The 18,416-nt window shown below is 44.3% G+C and overlaps 2 protein-coding genes across 19 annotated transcripts in view; one reads left to right on the plus strand and one right to left on the minus strand.

Moving 5' to 3' along the window:
- Positions 1–1,035, minus strand: part of SFI1 (SFI1 centrin binding protein) — a 62,061-nt gene extending 61,026 nt beyond the window's left edge. For 2 of the 11 annotated variants that reach the window (XM_072953412.1, XM_072953411.1), the window contains exon 1: positions 625–1,035. The gene's annotated coding sequence lies outside the window, so the exon portion shown is untranslated. Of the gene's footprint in view, positions 1–258 lie in introns of all 11 variants that reach the window. The other 9 variants (XM_072953410.1, XM_072953408.1, XM_072953409.1 and 6 more) reach the window with 7 other exon arrangements.
- Positions 1,036–4,556: 3,521 nt separating this feature from the next.
- Positions 4,557–18,416, plus strand: part of EIF4ENIF1 (eukaryotic translation initiation factor 4E nuclear import factor 1) — a 39,438-nt gene continuing 25,578 nt past the window's right edge. For 2 of the 8 annotated variants that reach the window (XM_072953589.1, XM_072953593.1), the window contains exons 1-3: positions 4,780–4,931; positions 5,873–5,992; positions 17,840–17,913. In XM_072953589.1, the coding sequence (XP_072809690.1) occupies positions 5,900–5,992; positions 17,840–17,913 (167 nt within the window). In that variant the 5' untranslated portion in view covers positions 4,780–4,931; positions 5,873–5,899. Of the gene's footprint in view, positions 4,738–4,779; positions 5,022–5,045; positions 5,218–5,607; positions 5,724–5,872; positions 5,993–17,839; positions 17,914–18,416 lie in introns of those variants that run through there. The other 6 variants (XM_031670230.2, XM_072953594.1, XM_072953590.1 and 3 more) reach the window with 5 other exon arrangements.

The raw sequence follows: 18,416 nt of genomic DNA on the forward strand, positions 1-18,416 counted from the left end.
CTTTTCATTAATTATCTGCTTTAATACAACCACCCCAACAGGTGTTAGCCATCTTCATTTTGTAAACGAGGTGCCTTTGGTCACCAGCCAAGTGGTAGAGCTGGGACTGGTACTCAGGCCCCTAACACCATTCACTTAGCACATATTCACTATCATCCAAAGGTTAACAAGAAACCCGAACGGCCTCCCACTGCAGGTGTTAGCCCTTCACTTCCCCTCAGGGCTCAGGTGGGGTCCCTGAGGTCTGCATACTCTCACCCCTTGTCCCGCCATACAGCAGAGATCCAGAAACCACGGATTCGGAGCCGCGCACGCTAAGGACCCCCGCACGGAGGCGGCACTGGCCCCTCACCCGCTGCAGCTCCCACAGCCCGGGCCCCCAGACGCCGGCGAGAAGCAGGACCCTGCAGGGCGAGAAGCGTAGCTCCGGCGCCGCCCTGCGAGCGCTGGTCACCTCCCTTCCACTCCAGACCTCGGCTCGTGGCGGGGGGCATCACCTGCACTTTCAGGGGAAGAGGAAACGGAGGCTCCCCAGGAGTCGCCCGGCCCAGTTCGCAGGGACGTGCACTCGCCGCTGGGCTCCGGCCCGAGAGGCCGAGCCGCTCAGAGGCTGGGGACTCTGACCTGGCCTCGCGCCCGGGGAAGCCGAGCCCTCCCGCGTCGCGCCTCAGAGAAGTCTTGGCGGGCGCCGGCCGGACTCCTCAAGCCCGCGCGGCCCACGCCCGCCTCCGGCTTCCCGCGCCTCGGGACGCAGGCCTCGCGCCGGCCCCGCCCCCATCTCCGCGGCGACGCGGCGTGCGTGAGGGACGCCCCGCAGGGGCCCCGGAGTTCGCGCAGCCTCAGTGAGGCGGCGGGCACGCCTCCCTCACGCCTCCCTCACGCCTCCCTCACGCCCCCGTGGAGCGCAGGCGCCGCGAGTCTGGCCTGAGGGACGCGGACCGATGCGCGGTCTGGGCGGCCTCATGGAGGGCTCTATGTGAGCTTAGCCTCCTACTGCTGTTCCTAGACGCGAAGAGTGGGAGGGCTTCGCGCGGCGAGCCCAAGGGATGAGGCTCTCGTCCGGCGGTCCTCCTCCCCCACCTCCAGGCTCCCGCGTGAGCCTCCCTGGCTCTCGGTTCTCCGTGGTTCCCGGGGAGCTCGAGCCGGCCCGTAAGACGTAGGGCGCGGGCCAGGGAAGGTGTGACTCTGGAACGCGGGAGCAGGGTCGCACGGTTCCTCAGCCCCCCAATTAAAATTATCCCAGCCTAAGGTCTTCTCTTAACCATTCTTCTTAAAATGTAATTAACAAGCACTAGTTGTTAGTAAATAGTAAAAATTTTTAACTTGGGCCCACTCTGATCATCTTTTAAAAATAAGGGTGGGAGACTGTAGATAGGGCATTTTTATATTCTTTTCTCCTGTGCTTTGTAAAACATTTGAAAGCACCTGAGATTTCTGGCGGAGAGAGCAAAGGCCAGCATTACGTATTTAAACGCTTGAAAGACTTTATGTTAAAAACATGAGGAAAAATAACTTGCTGGGTGTCTGGGGATTAGAATCAGAGGTAATTTGCATTTTTGCTCTATTTTCTACGTATGCTAATTTTTGTAATTAAAAGTGTTTAAAAGGAGAAGTTCCACTTTAGCGGGACACTGGAGCCAATCTTTCTGGGACGGCTCATGTGAAGTTATGTGGCCAAGCAGTCTTTAAATAGTTTAGTGACTTTCAAAGTCTAATTAACACTGTAACTAATATTTACTTACTGTAAAATTAGTCCTCTTATAAGTACTTTATATAAATTATGTTTATATAAAATATGACAAATAAGGCTGATAAATCAGTAAACATGCTTCCTAAATAATTTGATGATACTTTGTCACATGTGTTTAACACCCTCAGCTTTGACTAACTTAGTACGAAATGAAGGGCATTTCCATTTGAGTTACAATGAAAATAAGTCCTGTTGGGAAATATTAGAATACCATACCACAGTATAAACAATAGCTAGTGCAGCACCACTTAGTGGTGTCAGGCTCTATTTTAAGTACTTTGCATATATAATATCTATCTAAGATGTAAAGTGCCGAAAGCAGTTTAGGCTCTGCAAATAATTTGCTGTGTGGTCTTCCAAAGGCCCTTAGTAGTTTCTCTGTAGTCCTTGAGTACATGATGCCACAACTGTGAAACTGTTCAAATCCTATCCTATTTTCTTGGAGCTAGGCATTATCCTTGGAGCAAGAAAAGCTGAGTAGCACCATTTAGAGAGGTGCAGAGCAGTGGAGGTGTAATCCCAACTTTCTGAGATGAGGCTGCTCTCAAAATTTCTAGGTTTCTAATTTCCTCTTGCTTCGCTACTGTTCTTGCACTGCTAATTTCTCCAAATGACTGAAACTTGGGAGTCCCCTTATGCCAAACTCTGAACCAAGAATTTGAATCTAAACCAAGACCTGACAAAGATTTAGTAAAGAACAAGTCATTTCTCTCTTGCTCTCTCAAAAGGGTTTCCCATACTGTTACTTGAAAATTCATTTCAGTTGCAAAAGGGGGGCGTTTAGAATTACAAATTATCATCTCTACCATAGAGAATAACATTCAAAAGCTACAATGAAACAAGGATTTGCAAGCATCTAGCTTTTACATGGCACAGGTGAAAGTTCACAGGTGCTGTCCCTTAGTAAATTATTGCCTTTATTCCTAGGTAATAATTGTCTTCTTTAAGACAAATTGAAACTGAAAGGTAAGGAGTGAGTTCAGAACAAGGTTCTAGAAGACATTAAAGAGGTTCGGGGAAAAGTATATCCTAACCAGGACAGACCAGAGGACCCAGGAAATGAGCTTCAGGCCAGACCTCTTATCATGATAGCTACAGTGCCTTGAGCAGATTTCATATGGCTTGTAGTAATTTAAAAATACACCTACAAATTCTGTGACACTCTTCTCATATGAAGGGGTAGTCTAAATACTCTCCCCTTGAATATAGGCCAGCCCTGGTGATGCCTATCCGAGGAACAGAATGTGGCATGTGGCAGGACACTGAGTGACTTCAAGGCTAGATTAGAAAAAACAATTCAGTACCTGTATGGGCTTCCTATCTGGACATCTGCCCTCGGAATCTTAGCTACCATGTTGTGAGGGAGCTCAGGCCACAGAGAGAGGCCATGTTAAGTGTTCCAGCCAACAGCTCCATTGGTTCCAGCTAACAGCTACCAACAAAAACCAAACATGTTAGTGTGTGAGTCATTAGATGTTCTGAGCCGGGAGCCTTCCAGGGGCCCCAGCTGATACTGAATGGAGCAGAGACTAGCTGTCCCAGCCAGAACCACCCCCAATTGGAGATCTAGTGCAATATAAATGTTGTGTTGTGTTAAGCCACTGAGCTTGGGAGTGGTTTGTTACACAACAAAAGCTAACCAGAACGGTGTTTTTAATGTTATCTCTAATTCCCACTACACGCCTGAAAATAAGTACTGCTATCTCCCTTTGACGGATGAGTAAACAGGTTTAAAAAGGTGAGGTGTTTCAGGTTTCACATTAAGTAGCAGAGCCGGGATTTAAGAGCTTCAAAAAATGGGCCTTCTCCACTTTACCAGTGGCCAACAGAGTGAAGGCAGTTTGTAAGAAATACATTGAACATTACAAGCGAAAAGTTTTCATAATTGTTTTCTGTTGCCAAAACTCGTAAGATGAAACTTGTGACCACTCACTGCCCAATCGGCCAATTTCACAAGTGAAGCTCAGAGAAATTAGGCCCCTTCAAAGAAATGTAGACTTCACTATCTTTCAGCGAGAAAAATTGCATTTCCCTCCTCAGCCACTATTATTTCACGGTCCCACGGGGCAGGCATTGGGGCTCATGAAAATGCTGCAGACCAGGGTCACACGTGACACCCTTCCTGACCGCTCCTCCCGGACACAGCAGTTACTCGCATTGCTGAGTTGGGAAATTATATTTGCTTTTCTGTGTACCCCGTCAGCCAGTCTTGGCACTGGGTATTAAGCACTTGACATTCGCTCTCACTTGCATCCAAACACACTTGCCCTTCCCCTTCCCGTGGAAGCTAAGGAAAGATTCAGGTTATGGGCGGGAAAGAGCATTTCAGAGAACTTGCCAGTTGCTCATAGCTCAATCGAAAGCAATAGTAGCAAGTTTACTTATTAGTGCAGCAAAGCGTTATCACGCTTTTTCCTCAGAGAGGCCATTTTAGTAAAGAGAAGGAAACTCAGAAGTCAGAGCTTCGCGCAAGATTACAGCACCACGAGCCGAGGTTCGAGCCCATACCGGAGGGCTCCAAAGCCCCCAGGTTCGCCTAACTCAGATTCCCGCTGTAGAAGCCCCAGAGTTCTCCGCCGACGCGAGACACAGCAGTCGGCGCGCTCCCAAGATGCGGGCCACGGCCCACTTCGCGACTTGCCATCGCCCTCCCCAGGGAGCGGCCGAGCGGGGAGCGAGGGCTCCAAGCTCCGCCCGCCCCGTTCCGTTCCGTTCCGCCCCGCCCCGCAGCGCGCGTGGGAACGCGGCGTCCTCGCCGGGGCTGCCCACGACGACCGCCTGCACACAACGCGGAGGGCTTCCGCTGCCCCTGCCCCGGCCACCTCCTCGCCGCCGCCATCCCCTCCCGGCCTCCGCCTCCCCGCCGCCGGGCGCACGCAGGGGCCGGCGCCCGGGGAGCGCGCCGCGATGTCTCTCTTTTCCGCCCGGCACCGCCGCGGACACCTCACATCCGGGCGCGCGGCGGCGAAGGCGGCGCTGGGGCGCGGGTGCGTGGAGGGAGTTATTAAGGGGGAGGGGGCCGAGGAGGAGGGGCGGAGGGCTGGGCCGTGATTACGGCGGCTGAAGGGAGACAGCCCGAGCGTGTGGGGGGGGCGAGAGGGAAGGCCGCGCGGGGCAGCCCTCGGACCGGCGCGGGCGCGGGCGCGGGCGGCGGGGAGGGGAGCGGCGGCCCAGGAACCGAGTAAGGGCCCGGCGGCGGCAGGGTCCGGGGCGCCGCGCGCCTAGGCCCGCAGGAAGAGATGGGGCGCGGGCGCGCTGCGCCGGGGGTCGCGTGCGTGAGCGCCGGGGCGCGCGCGGGGGGCGGGCAGGGCGCGAGGCCAGCGGGGCGGCCGGCGGGCAGCGGGAGGGCTGGCGGGGCCCAACCCGCCGGGCTGGGGCGGACGGTGGGGGGCCTACGCCGCCTCCAGCTCGGAGCGCCCGGGCCGGGGGATTCGGCCTCCGGGCTCCCTCCCGCCCGCCTCTCCTCCGTGAGTACCGTCCCCACCCTTAACCCGAAGGAGGCCTCTGGGCTAGGGCCTGCGCGACAGGCCGGGGGTTGGGGTCGCGGCCCCGGGAAGCTGAGTTTCGGAGCTGAAGCCGGCGCTCGCCGCTTCCTTGCCACTGGCGCCCCTGACATGTCCACAGGTGCGGCCGGCCGAGAGAGGGGCGCTCGAGCCCCATCCCCAGTCCCTGGCACCCGGAGAACAAGGGGCAGCTGGCGCCGTCCATTGGCGAGTGACAGGCACTTTACCACAGCCTGACTTCCCGGATCCCCAAACCGCCTCCTACCTGCCCCCACTCCGGGAAACTTCCCCACTACTGCCTCTCCAGTCCTCATGGGGGGCAGCGACTAATCTTGGTTTCTTTTTGTATTAAAGCTGCTTTAAGGCTGTATCCTGATTTGGGCACGTTCCACTTATGCTTTCCTCGCCCTGTTGATGCTTAGAGCTCTTCACTAGAAGAGATATCTAAGTACCAGTGATTCTGTTTCCAAGTGGGTTCTGGTTTATAACATAATGACTGGGCAAGGTTTTTTTTTTTTAACGTAGTCATTTTAAGAGATAAGAGTTTCAGTTTTTTAAGCAGTCAGGACTTCTGAAAATTTCTTGTTCTCGGTGACAGTTTTGTGCTGATTTCTTCCAGGTGCAAAGAACTGTAGCCCAAGGAGCCATGGATAGAAGTGTGGGTGAGACAGAAAATAGAGATGCTTTCCTTGACCTGAAGAAGCCGCCGGCCTCCAAGTCCCCCCATCGCTATACAAAAGTAGGCTTTGTTACTAATGAAATAGTGTTTCTTTATAGGTGAGGAGGTTAGTAACATTGTGTAGGTATTTTATTAGTATTAAAATGGTAGCGTCATTCTCTGGACTAAATATTAACTAGATTTGGTAAAGCACTGCTTTGAACTTTTTTCTGGAAATGTGAACACCTAAAGTTTAAACTAGAATTTGCTTCTACGTAGCTTTCAGGTGGAGGGAATACTGGCACAGATCCCATGTGAATTGTGGGTCAGTACGTGTTGACACACAAATTCTGTGACAGCTGTGCAACTGTTATGTTACTGACTTACATGCTGTAAAATGAGGATTCCAGCTCTGGGTGCCTCACGGAAATCAGGGTTCTTGATCTTTTCAAGAAATTAATGTTTTCTTGAGAGGTGAACTCCCCACAGGAATGCTCTTTGATACTTGGCTAGGGTAACCAGATTTTTAAATTCTTTTTTTTTTAACTTCTTGTTATAAAATGGATATGGACTCACAAAAGTAAGACTTAAATCCTATTTCCCCTGGCTAAAAACTTGTGATTTTAAACTCCTGTAGATACTTGCTTTTTGGGGGCAGGGTAAGGGGGGAGGGTTCACCTCAAGGTTGTGTGTTTATTGAAGCTATTTCACTATCTCATAGGCTACTGAGTGTTTCTGAAGAGGTTGACAGGAACGATGAATCCTTTTTTGGTTACCTGAAATGTACTGGGCTGGAGTACATGAAATGTGCTTGGGACTGTTGACAGGAAAAATTATGTTCTTGTTAGGCTCATATCTACATTTCCTTGGTATGAACCCAAACAGGGATTCAAATGTGGTTACTGTCCCTGGCTTCCCAGGGTACTGATTGGTTAGTAGTTTAAAGTCAGGCCTTGTTTGGGTACCAGTGCTGCCACTATTACTTCATAAAGTATCAAATGCTATTGGAGTAATATTCATTTTTAGCATTAAGATGAACAACCTTTCTACGGGGAAAAGTGCTTTCAGGTGTGAAAGGGTTTTTGGTGAATTGCTATCTTAATATAGTCTGTTTTGGCATAACAAATGTGAGCTGATAGAAAGCACTTTACTTCTTTCAGATTTGGTCTTTCCAGATGCAGCCCTCTCAAACCTAAGAGTGCTTGAGTAGTGTCTCACAACTTAAATTCATTACCTAAACTGTTGACAGGTGAATTCCTAATGGAGAAAAGCTTATTAAATGAAGGGAAACTGATCTGAACTGCTTTTACAAGCTCATGTGAATTCAAGTCTCCCAGCACTTTTTGAATGAAAGTTCTGACTGATGCTCACAGAGTCCAGGCAGAGGCTTTTGAATCACTTTCACACATTCATCAGAGGAGACCATGAATATTTCATCTTCTATGTATATCTATTTTTATGCATGAGTCATTTTTAGGAAGATATTGGTCTCAGGGTAGAACTTATGTGTCTACAGTAAAGATTAAGAAGCTCAGTATTGCCCATTTTTGACTGTCCACTCGGAATTCTGCCAAACTTAGATAAAAGTGTCTTAAAGAAATTTTGTAAGTTAATGACAGGGGAGTTCAGATTTAATGATCTTCTTTACCAAGTTTAGTTAGAAGTAGGTTTCCTTTCCACCCCATTCAAGAGGATTTAGTTAATGGCAATTTTAGAATCATGTTTAGGCACTGTTAGGGTAGTTCTTTCGTATGTATGTTTCTCAGCACTCTGGTAATTTTATGTGGGATTTGAGTCAAACTAAGCCCTTTTACTTTTGAAGGAAGTTTGAAACAGTCCTGTGTTCTTAACATGATAGTAAATGATCTGTTGGTTCTATAACTGGAATAATATTTGTGCCATCCTACTCTCTGTCCACATGCTGAGACCAAACTATTGGAATAAACAAACATTTAGTAATGCTTCTGCCACTTCAGGTTCACAGGCTGGAAAGTTTAGAGGCAGTGGAAGGAAACTGTCCTCAGAGATTTGTATAAGTGGTGTACTTTGTGAAAACTTTTGTAATTGTGGAATGTTGACTACGAGGTCAGAAAAACACTGGCCAGATAACATGGTTTCTTAACCTTTGACCCTGCTCCATTATTATAACTTTAATAATCTGTTCAGAATTCAAAGGTTTTTCTCCTGTGAAGGTGGGGGAGTCCACATGTTTGAGTGCTTTTCAAGCTAAAAGACCAGAGTTTCCCTGTGTGTTAGGACATCCTCTAGTCCAGCTTGCTTCTCAAACATTAATGTGTCTTGGGATCACCTATGAACCTTAGTAAAGTGTGAGTTCTGATTGTTAGGTTAGGGGTGGACTTGAAAATTCAGCTTTATAACCAGTTCCCAGGTGATGCCCATATTGCTGGTCCACTGACTATGCTTTGAGTAGCAAGACTTTCGTCTTCCATGGAGACACTGAAATATGGTGTTGATGTTGTCAAGCAACTCAAATGGATAGTTTCTCCTCAGGGTTCAGCTGGTGTCTGTTGTGGTTCCGCAAATGTCTCAGGAAGTCAGAGTCACACTGGGTACTTGCAGACTTAACCCTGAGACTTAGTCTGGGATGGTTTTAAGTGGATTTATCATATGCACCTGCTATCCTCAGGGTTTTGAGCCCTTAGTTTATAAATCTATTCAGGTCCGTTTTGCCAGGCCAGATTCCTAAGCCCAAAAAGCTGTTTTGATAGTACTTAAATGTGCATTTATAAAGTGATTGCATTATGTCAAAGGACTATGGGAGGTTATAGAGTGGGTCTCATCTCAAAGTCATGGATTAAAAATGGTTTAGACAGCAGTTCTCAAAGTGTGGTCCTCGAACTAGCATTTAGCGTCATCTGGTAAATTGTTAGAAATACAAAATCTCAGGCTATTGAATCAAACTCTAGGGGTAGGGCCCAGCCATCTGCATTGAACAAGTCTGTCAGGAAATCTAACTCGGATTCAAATTTGAGAACCACTAGTTTAGGAAATGAGGTAGTGATGCTTATTAGTGGAAAAACTTTGAGACTCATTCAGTTTTGTCTTACCTTCACCGGAGAGCCTTGTTTACCGTTCGTGAGTTGTAGTACCTGCTCTTCTATTAGTGATGCCATCTTCTGCTTGAAAGACAAAATAGAAATTTTTGTATAGTCCCACTGTTCAGATCCACTTTTTTTTTTTGCAGGGGGTGGAGGGAGATAACTAGATTTAAGTATTTATTAATGGAGGTACTGGGGATCGAATCCAGGACCTCATACATGCTAAGCACGTGCTCTGCCACTAGCTATACCCACGCCCCCCGACCCCCACCCTCAGATCTATCTTTTTTTCTTCAAGTGAACAGACTAATCTTCTCAAGTCACAGACTATACATGCTTTGTGCTTTTTCTCCTTTGCTCCTGTATCTTGCCACTGACTCCTTATTAAATTCTATCACCTGCCAGTTAGAGAATGAAAGCACAAGATACTCAGAATATTCAGCGTGATACTGACCAGTGTTAACCATGCATGTTAAATCTACCAGCTGAAAAATAGGTGTTAGATTATCTGAGCTTAGTTTCAAGAGTGCTCTTCATTGCCTTGGCTAGTTATGAATTGGCACCCTTTTACTTATTAGTGTAGGGATCTTTAAAGGTAGCCACCGTGGTTTGTAATGGGCAGTTGGTCACAGTGGTACCATCATGTTTATGTCTTAGCTTTAAAATCATTAAGAAAACAGATGAGCACCAGAAATGGAATGACTGATCCTTCTAGCCTTCTTGGAAGGAATACGTTTCAAGACTTGAGGTCAAACCTTTCAGAATACTCTTTTACTTAAATTCTAGGTGGAAATCAGTAGTCAGATGGTTAGTTTTTGCTCTACAAAGATCTCATTTGATAACTTCATAGGTATCTTTAATAAACCAAGTTGAGTAGTAGCCTCTAACAGGTGGCATTTCAGTGAGACACAGCTTGTAAGCTGGTATGAAAATAGAGGTGCCTGTTCATATTGGGCAGAATTATAATATGAAAAATCGTTATACCACCTTGATGTTTCAGCTGTCCAGAAAATGTAACGAAGCTCTTCGAGGGGGCTGGCTGGCAACACCATAGATCCTGTCTTCTCATTGCTCTCTTCTACCTGGTACAGCCCTTTTCCTTGAAAAGTTGGGGTTCAGGTCCCTTGTCCCCTGGATTTTCTCTCCTTCTCACTCATGGTGGGAACTCCTAGCTAGATAAGGAACCAGTGATTTCACAACTGAAACTTTTGACATAGAAATTTGTGGGCAGAGCCTCTGATTCAGGAAGGGGTACTATGAGAGGAGCTGGCCTGGGGGAAGCCTGCGCAAAGAGGCAGCAGTTTGTTCAGAGTTCCCAGTGTCCCCACTGCACAGGGACAAACCCAGCACTGAGTGACAGAGCTGCTGGGAGGGTTCGTGCCCCTTCCCTTGTCCTCTCAAGAGAAGCAGGGGAGAGATGAGGGATGTGGGCCCACAAGCCCTGCTGCTGAATTTGGGACTTGCCGCTCTGCCACTTAACCTGTGTGGCCTTCAGTCATGTACTCAGCTTCTCTGAATCTCATCCTTTTCCTCTGTAAAACACAGAATAGAATAGTATCTACCCCATAAGATGTTTGTGGGGAGTAAATGAGAAAGTGAATATCAAGTGCTTAGAAAAGTGGCTGGAACACTTACTTCAACACTTTATAATACAGTAAGGGTGGAGGGAGGTACTGAAAGATACCTTTAGATACCAACTTTAGGTTGAGATGCTTATTTTCTAAACGTCACAATAACCATTGCCATTTTTTTCTTTTAGTTTTTGTTTTTGGGGTTTTTTTGTTTGTAATTTTTGGGAGGGTGGTAATTAGGTTTACTTATTTTTATTTATTTTTGAACAGAGGTACTGGGGATTGAACCCAGGACCTCATGCATGCTCAGCATATGCTCTACCACTGAGCTATACCCTCCCCCTTCAGCATCACCATTTTAATATGAAATCAGAAAGCACTATTGAAAGTATAATGCCACCACCCTAAACATGATTTTCATAAGTGTCCTTCTGGTAGTTATATACCTGCTTACTTAATGTTTTTACATTGTTTTTATCAGTTGTGTAAACACATTTAAAAGCCAAGGCTTATTTTTATTGCATTGGCCCCATCAACTGAAAGAACAGGTTTTCCTGCTTTTTCCCCCATTTCCATTTTCTTAGTCTTATATAAATTCTTTAAATAAAAGAATGTCTTTGCATCAAGTCAGCCACCATTGGAGGCTCGAATCCAGGTGCTGCTGCTTCTCGGCTATGCAAGATCCAGTCTGAATCCTGACCCACCTGTAAGAACTGTCCTTTTAGCAGCAAGCCTCATGAATGGGGGATCGTGGGCTGAACCCCACACGCCCCTTGTGTTGTTAGTTCACCACTGCCCTGGCTGTCGTCTGTGGATGTGGTTACCCCTTTGTGATCTATTTTTAAAAGCTTTCTAATCCTTTCAGAAAAGTCATGTGACTCCGTAGATTGAAATATCAGGTCAGTCAGCAACCATCTGAGTAAGAGCCTGATGGGCCAAGCCCAATGTTAGTGGGCATGGGGAGGGTGGAGACCGGAGAGGAGGCCGAAGGGGAACCTGACCCAAATGCTGCTCCAGGGACATCTGCCTCCTTTAGGAAGAGCTAGGCGCACATAGGTGAGGTACTATGTTTTACAGTATTCGGACCATTAACAGTGAAACAAAACTGAGTTTTGTTTTGTTTTTACAATATATCCACCATAATTTTTTTAAACGGGCTTTTTACACTTGTGAATTGAATTCAGCTCATGAAGGTAAAGAATATTTCCCTTTTCATCTCCTATAAGTGACTTGTGTGAAATTCTGTAATGTCACAATGTCATCAGAATGCACAGCTGCTTCTGCGTGGGATTTCTGCAGAAGGAAACTGGAAACGGATTTAACCACTGTTGTTTTGGACTTTTACTCACATCATTTGCTTCCTGTTTTGATACTGATCACTGAAAGTGGGTGTCCATTTTAGTAATTTCCATTACCAATAAATACCAGTAATTAGTAATTAGATTGTTTGGAAAGGTGTGACAAATATTCTTTAAGGAAGGCTGCTAAAACTAAGATGTGTTTGTGCTTCCTTGGGAGTGGGACTCTTGGGCAATTAGCAGCTTGTTCTTGTCTGGTCAGGTTTTGTAACCATGCAAAAAGTAAGGTCTCAGGTAATAACTCTTCTTTTGTCTAGATGGTAATTTTAGTGAATTTGTCCACAATCAGTACGTTTCTGTGGGTTACTAGGACTATCTCACATTTCCCCGTGAAATACTCACAGGGAGGGAGCATTCCCAATTAACAATGAGCACTTCCACAAGTTTTTTGCTTTTAGCCGAAGTTGAAGGTTTTCTTTGAAAATATCCCAAAGGGATTCCTTTCAAGAAGTAATTTGCTCTAAGAGCTCTTGAGGAGATGGCAAGTTCAAGAACACTTGTCTTGAGAGACTGGAGAACAGTGGGGACAGCAGTCACCTGCCTGTGGGGGACACAGAGCCTGGCACAGCGGAAGTGTTCTGTGGACAGTTAGGAAAGAGCAAACTATGTAGTGACTTACCTTATGGTTTCTCTCCTTGCTTAAGGTTGGGGGGGTCCTCTCGGGCTGGGGTACCATCTTAAGCAACTTAGGACATTGCTGGAGGTAACAGAGCTCTTTGAACCCCGTGAGAAGGAGCTCTTTTTTCTGTAAATGTCCGTGTGGACTGTGCCACATTTTGAAAAACGTGGTTGGTTTAAAGCACTACTTCTTAACCTCTGTGGGGTCCACTGGAGGTCTTTGGATCTCCACTGGAGAGGAACACATTACAGGAATTGCTGCACTAGTACACTTTGTATATGGCTTCTTTGAGGCCATGAAACTGGCTAAAGAAGCCCTGTTCTCAAGAATAGTTAAGTGTAGTTTTACCTAGATATTTAAAGTTATTCCCAGCAGCTATTACAATCCAGTTTGTTTTCCCAGTTCTCAGCCTATTAATGTGGAAAACGGCTGTTCATCCTCTGTAGACAGGTGGGCTGTGTTTTAACCGTTGGTCAGAGGGATACCCTGGCACACATGGTGCTGCTGGCTCCCTGCTCTACCTTGTGCCTGTATAAGCCTGTCAAGTTTGTACAGTTTCTTGAGGATTTATTCATTCAAATGACATTCAAGTAAATGTCAAGCATATAAAGTCAACAAAGGAAAATGGAATAAAATGGGAGGGAAAAGTAAAACATTTTTACCAACCTGAGCCACTCTTTTGTATCTGAGAGTAGCTGGCATTTATTTATCTGTGGTTAGAGTGATAAGTCTGTAAGAGAAATCAAACAAAACATTAACCTCTGGTAACTGAACCTCCTAGTTTAGTTTACTTAAAAAATTTTTTGTTGTTGAGATAGAATTCACATACGTAAACTTCTCCCCTTTTAAAGTGTACCACTTAGTGGTTCTTAATAAATTCACAAAGTTGTACAACCATGACTGCTATCTAATTCCAGAATATTTTCAGCACTGCAAACAAAAACTCTGTTCCCATTCGCAATCACCCCCTCTTGCCCCCTTCCCCCAGCCCCTGGCAACCATTAACCTGCTTTTTGACTCTGGATTTACCTATTACGAATATTGCATATAAATGGAATCATATAACATGTGGCTTTTTGTGTCTGGCTTCTTTCACTTAACAGTGTCTTCAAGGTTCATGTTGTACTGTGTATCAGTACTTGATTCCTTTTTGTTGCTAAATATTCCATCTTATATGTTTACCGTATTTTGTTTATCCACTCATCAGTTGGTAGATACATGGGTTGTTTAAACTTGTGGACTACTGTGCATAAGGCTGCTGTGAGCATTCGTGTACAAGGTTTTTGCCTGAAAAGAATTTTTTCAGTTCTTTGGTGTATACCTAGGAGTGAAATTGCTGGGTCACGCAGTGACTGTGTTTAACTTTCTGAGGAACTGCAACCATTTTCCACAGCAGCTGTACATTTCCATTCCCATCAGCAATGTTAGAAGGTTCCAGTTTCTTCATATCCTTGTCAATAACTTATTTTCCTTTTTTAAACAGCCATCCCAGTAGACGTGGAGTGGTATCTCACTGTGGTATTTGCCTGATGACTAACGATGTTACACAAATGGCCAAAATGAAAGATGTTTATCTTTGGAGAGAAATCTTTGATATTTTTTTTTAACCTGGTTTAAATTGGGTTGTTGTGTTGTATGAGTTTTGTCTATATTTTGGCTTCTGGACCCTTATCAGATAGATGATTTGTAAATTTTTTTTCTGTCCTGTAGGTTGTTTTTTCACTTTCTTGATAGTGTCATATGAAGCATGAAAGTTTCTAAATTTGAAGTCAGATTTACTTATTTTTTTTCCTTTGGTTGCTCAGCCTTTTGGTGTCATAGTTAAATAACATTGCTTAATCCAAGGTCATGAAGATTTACACATACGTTTTCTTCTAAGAGTTTTACAGTCATAGCTCTAACGTTTAGGTCTTTGATACATTTTGAGTTAATTTTTGCATATGGTATGAGGTAGTGGTAAACTTTTTTTTTTGGAACAGTTCTAGATTTACAGAAAAGCTAGGAAAATAGTAGAGTTCTTGTAAACCCCTCACCCAGTTTTCTTTATTAGTATCTTCCATTAGTGTGGTACATTTGTTACAATTAACAATATTGATACATTGTAATTAACTGAAGTCCATATTTTATTCACATTTCCTTAATTTTAAACTAATGTCCTTCTGTTCCAGAAGTCCATCCAGGGTACCATGCTACATTGCACTGTCATCTCTCCTTAGTCTCCTTAGTTCCCTTTTTTATAAGGCTGTTTGTTACCTTTGTTTAAATATTTTTTGATCCCTATAAATAGAACATTTTGGTCCTTCAACATGTTTGTGGCTGTGTTAAAATGTCAATTTTTCCAAGCTGACTGCTAAATAAATACATAAAATCAGAGTTTTGGCAAACAGCTGTAGTAATAAATAGAGAACACCTATCACTTGGACTCCCTATTATAATTTGGAGCCCCATTGTTTAGCAACTTTTTGTACATTGAGAATATACATATTTAAGCATGAAATATATTGCCCTTGGTTTAATAGTATACTAGGGTTTTTAGTTTAATATTTGGATTTGAGGGTGATGGAGTAAGGGGATATGTAATTATCTTTGGGTTGCTTTTATTATCAGAAAATTGCTTTCCTTTTTTTCTGTAGTGTATGTATAAGCATTTCCTATATTGCAAGGTCCTTCCTGTTTTTACTGGAAAATGTTTTAAGCCCTACTGTTGTTAGGAATTCTGTATTGTTACATCTGCTGCCTTCACAACTACTGTTGATCTATCCACCAAATTTGTGTCACGTGTGCCCCTCTGACACTTGTTTGCCCTGCAGATTTCATTGGACTTCAGTCTCCACTGTCAATTTGCAGGTGATATGTCAGTGCTTTGACAATTTTTTCAGAATTTTGAGTAGCCTCTAGACATTGTCTTAAATTTTGAATTTTGTTTATCTCAGACTTCTAAATTTCTCTAGGTATTTCTACCCAAATAATAAGACGTAATTCATAAATTAAACCCTAGATAACTGTAAATGCCTGGTTGATATTCTGGTTTTAAAACTAAAATGTTTTCCAGTTCTAGGGCATATTGCTATCATGGAGAAGACATTTAGGCACCTCAGGTGTCTGAAAACAGAGTGGTGTGGTTTCATAGCATGCTTACATGCAGTGACTCCTGTGGGCTGGGAGTAAACCTATCCCTCCATGTGTACCCTGCGACATGGGAAGCAGTTGTCAGAGAAGCAGCAGGCATTCTGTCGTGAGGCCTGTGACGGGGTGCTAGAGAGGTCACGCACGGTGACTTTGCAAAGCAGTTGTAGAACTTTACTAGTACTGAAAGTTTGAGGATTGCTTTTTCACTTTGTTGTGAAGATGGTTATTTAAAAAGGAGGCATTGGTTGTGTGTATATGCATGTATGTGAGCAGGTGTGTGTGCGCGCACATAAATACCTACAGGTATTTCCTAGTTCTGCTGAAAGGGCCTAGACGCAAATGAGGATAGCCAGGTCTCAGGTCTTGATTTTGTACACCATTCCCCACTTATAAGAACTAGGATTTCTCAGAGAAATGACAGAGTCTGGGGAGAGGACAGGATGGGTACAAAATAAGACAGATAGTAAGGAAGTGCTTTTTAAAAAAATGATGGAGCATGTCAAAAGGATACAGGGGCCAACTTGAAGAGGCTCTCAATGTGAGCACCATAATAATTAAGGACATTGATGAATTAAAGACCATTGGAAAAACTGGGAATCTATGAGCCCATGCCAGTAATGAATAGGTAAAGAAACAGAGAAGGGGAGGGCTTGTGTGTACGGGGCAATGCCAAGTGCTGACTGGTAATTGTGGAAGGAGGCCTGCAGTTGGAAAATCAAGATTGGTTTGGCTGAGAATCACCAATAGGTGCTAAATTTAGGGGGAAACTTTGATGAAAGCTATACCAATTGCAAGTTTTAAAGTTGTAATTACAGAGTAAAACTGGAGAATACTTTGGCTGAGTGGTCAAAGTTAACATCACTAATGGGGGCAGATGGACGATGTAGGCGTCCAGAGGTGATACTGTGAGTGGACATCTCTTAGGTTAGTGTTCTGCTGCAGAGATGCTTAGCCTCCGTCTAATCATGAAACATTAGACAAACCCAAAATGAATAATGTTCTATTAAAAAACAAAAAGTAGGCCGTATTCTTTAGAAATGCTGATGTCATCAAAGACAAAGGAAGTTGTAGAAATGTTCCAGATTAAAGACCAAAGAGACATGACAACCAGTATCTGGTTCTAGGCTGGATCTTGTATTAGATTCTAATAAAAGGTGATATAAGGGAGATTATTGGGTCAGTTGACAAAATTGGAATCCAGAGGGAGAGATTAGGTAGGTGTTACTGGTTATATAAAACCGACAGCACTTCTCAACCCGGTTCTGCTGACGTGAGTGAGCCCTTTTGCCCAAGACTCCACTGAATGTAATGGATTCACTTCTCTCCTATGCATCTAAAATGATACTGACCAAGTAAAATCTTTGGGAGAGTGGAAATATAGTCTCCCACGTTATTTTCTATAGGGATTAATTCTCTCATGGAACTGGAAAAAAATGGCTGTGAAAGAATATCCTCATTCTTAAGAAATAGGCGCTAAAGTGTTTAGGGGTACAGGACTAAAACTTGTGCAATTTACCCTTAAATGGTCCCTCCCACCCTCCAAAAAAAAATTATGTATGGAGAGTCCAAATGGTAAAGCACATAGAGGCAGGGCAGGGAGATGTTTACAACAGGCAAATCAGATAAATGGTATATGGGTGTTTTGGGTGGTTTTACTATGTATTAAAAAATAAATCTGTCCCCTTACAAACTGGTATCTAACGTATTTAAGAGTAGTCAGGTTAGCTGAAGGTTTTATGTGAGCCTGAAGTTTCCATGCCTCGATCAGAGTGTTGTGGAATACATTATTGGACAGAAATTTATGAGAGAATGTGTTTTTTTCCAACATTTTTTATTGAGTTATAGTCATTTTACAATGGTGTGTCAAATTCCAGTGTAGAGCACAAATTTTCAGTTACACAAGAACATACACATATTCATTGTCACATTTTTTTTTTTGCTGTGAGAGAGAGAATGTGTTTTAGCAAGAAACTGATCACTACTAAGTCACTTGCCAGTTCTGCTTGAGCTTCTTGTAAGAACCTTAAACTTACTCTTACTCTGGTCCTTCCTGGAAAAAATCAGGGTGTAAATAAATAAGAACTATGTGAAATGTTTGAGGTAGACACTCAGTTACTGAGAACAAAAATAAGTTGAAATTGTGTGGCCTAAGAAATATTGTTCAAAAACCACCATTTGATTTCTCTTTCTAGGAGGAGCTCTTGGATATAAAAGAACGCCCTCATTCCAAACAGAGGCCCTCATGCCTCTCTGAAAAATACGACAGGTATTTGGGGGGTGAACTTCTTGTTACACCAAATTTATTAAATTAAGAATTGTATCGTTTTGCTAGAATTACGAGTGGGGAGATTTCAGGGGCAATGACGTTGGGCTTCCACACAAACAAATTGCTCTTAAGCTATGAACATGACCAAACTGCATCTCGCTGCATTGTCTTCATCAGTTTCTTTACTCCTTTAAACCATTATTCAAAGATTTGAGCTGCAAGGAGCTCTAAGGACAACTAAACCAATATTCTTTCAACTAACTGGTTTTGAAACTAAAACTAGAAAATAACTTGGTCAAAGGCACATAGTCAGAAAGCAAAATGAAGACTTGAACACAGGAGTCCTCACCAGGGTCTCCTCTCTCCCCGTGGTTTTTCACACTGTGCTTTGCAGGTCCTCCTCCAAGGGCCTGTCTGGGGTGGGCGGATCAGGAGGACTCTGAGCCTCATCAGTTCCCCACCCCCTAAACGAAAGAACAGTTCAGCCATTCAGATTACCCCCT

The sequence above is a fragment of the Vicugna pacos genome, chromosome 32, assembly GCF_048564905.1.
Source record: "Vicugna pacos chromosome 32, VicPac4, whole genome shotgun sequence".
NCBI classification, from domain to species: domain Eukaryota; kingdom Metazoa; phylum Chordata; class Mammalia; order Artiodactyla; family Camelidae; genus Vicugna; species Vicugna pacos.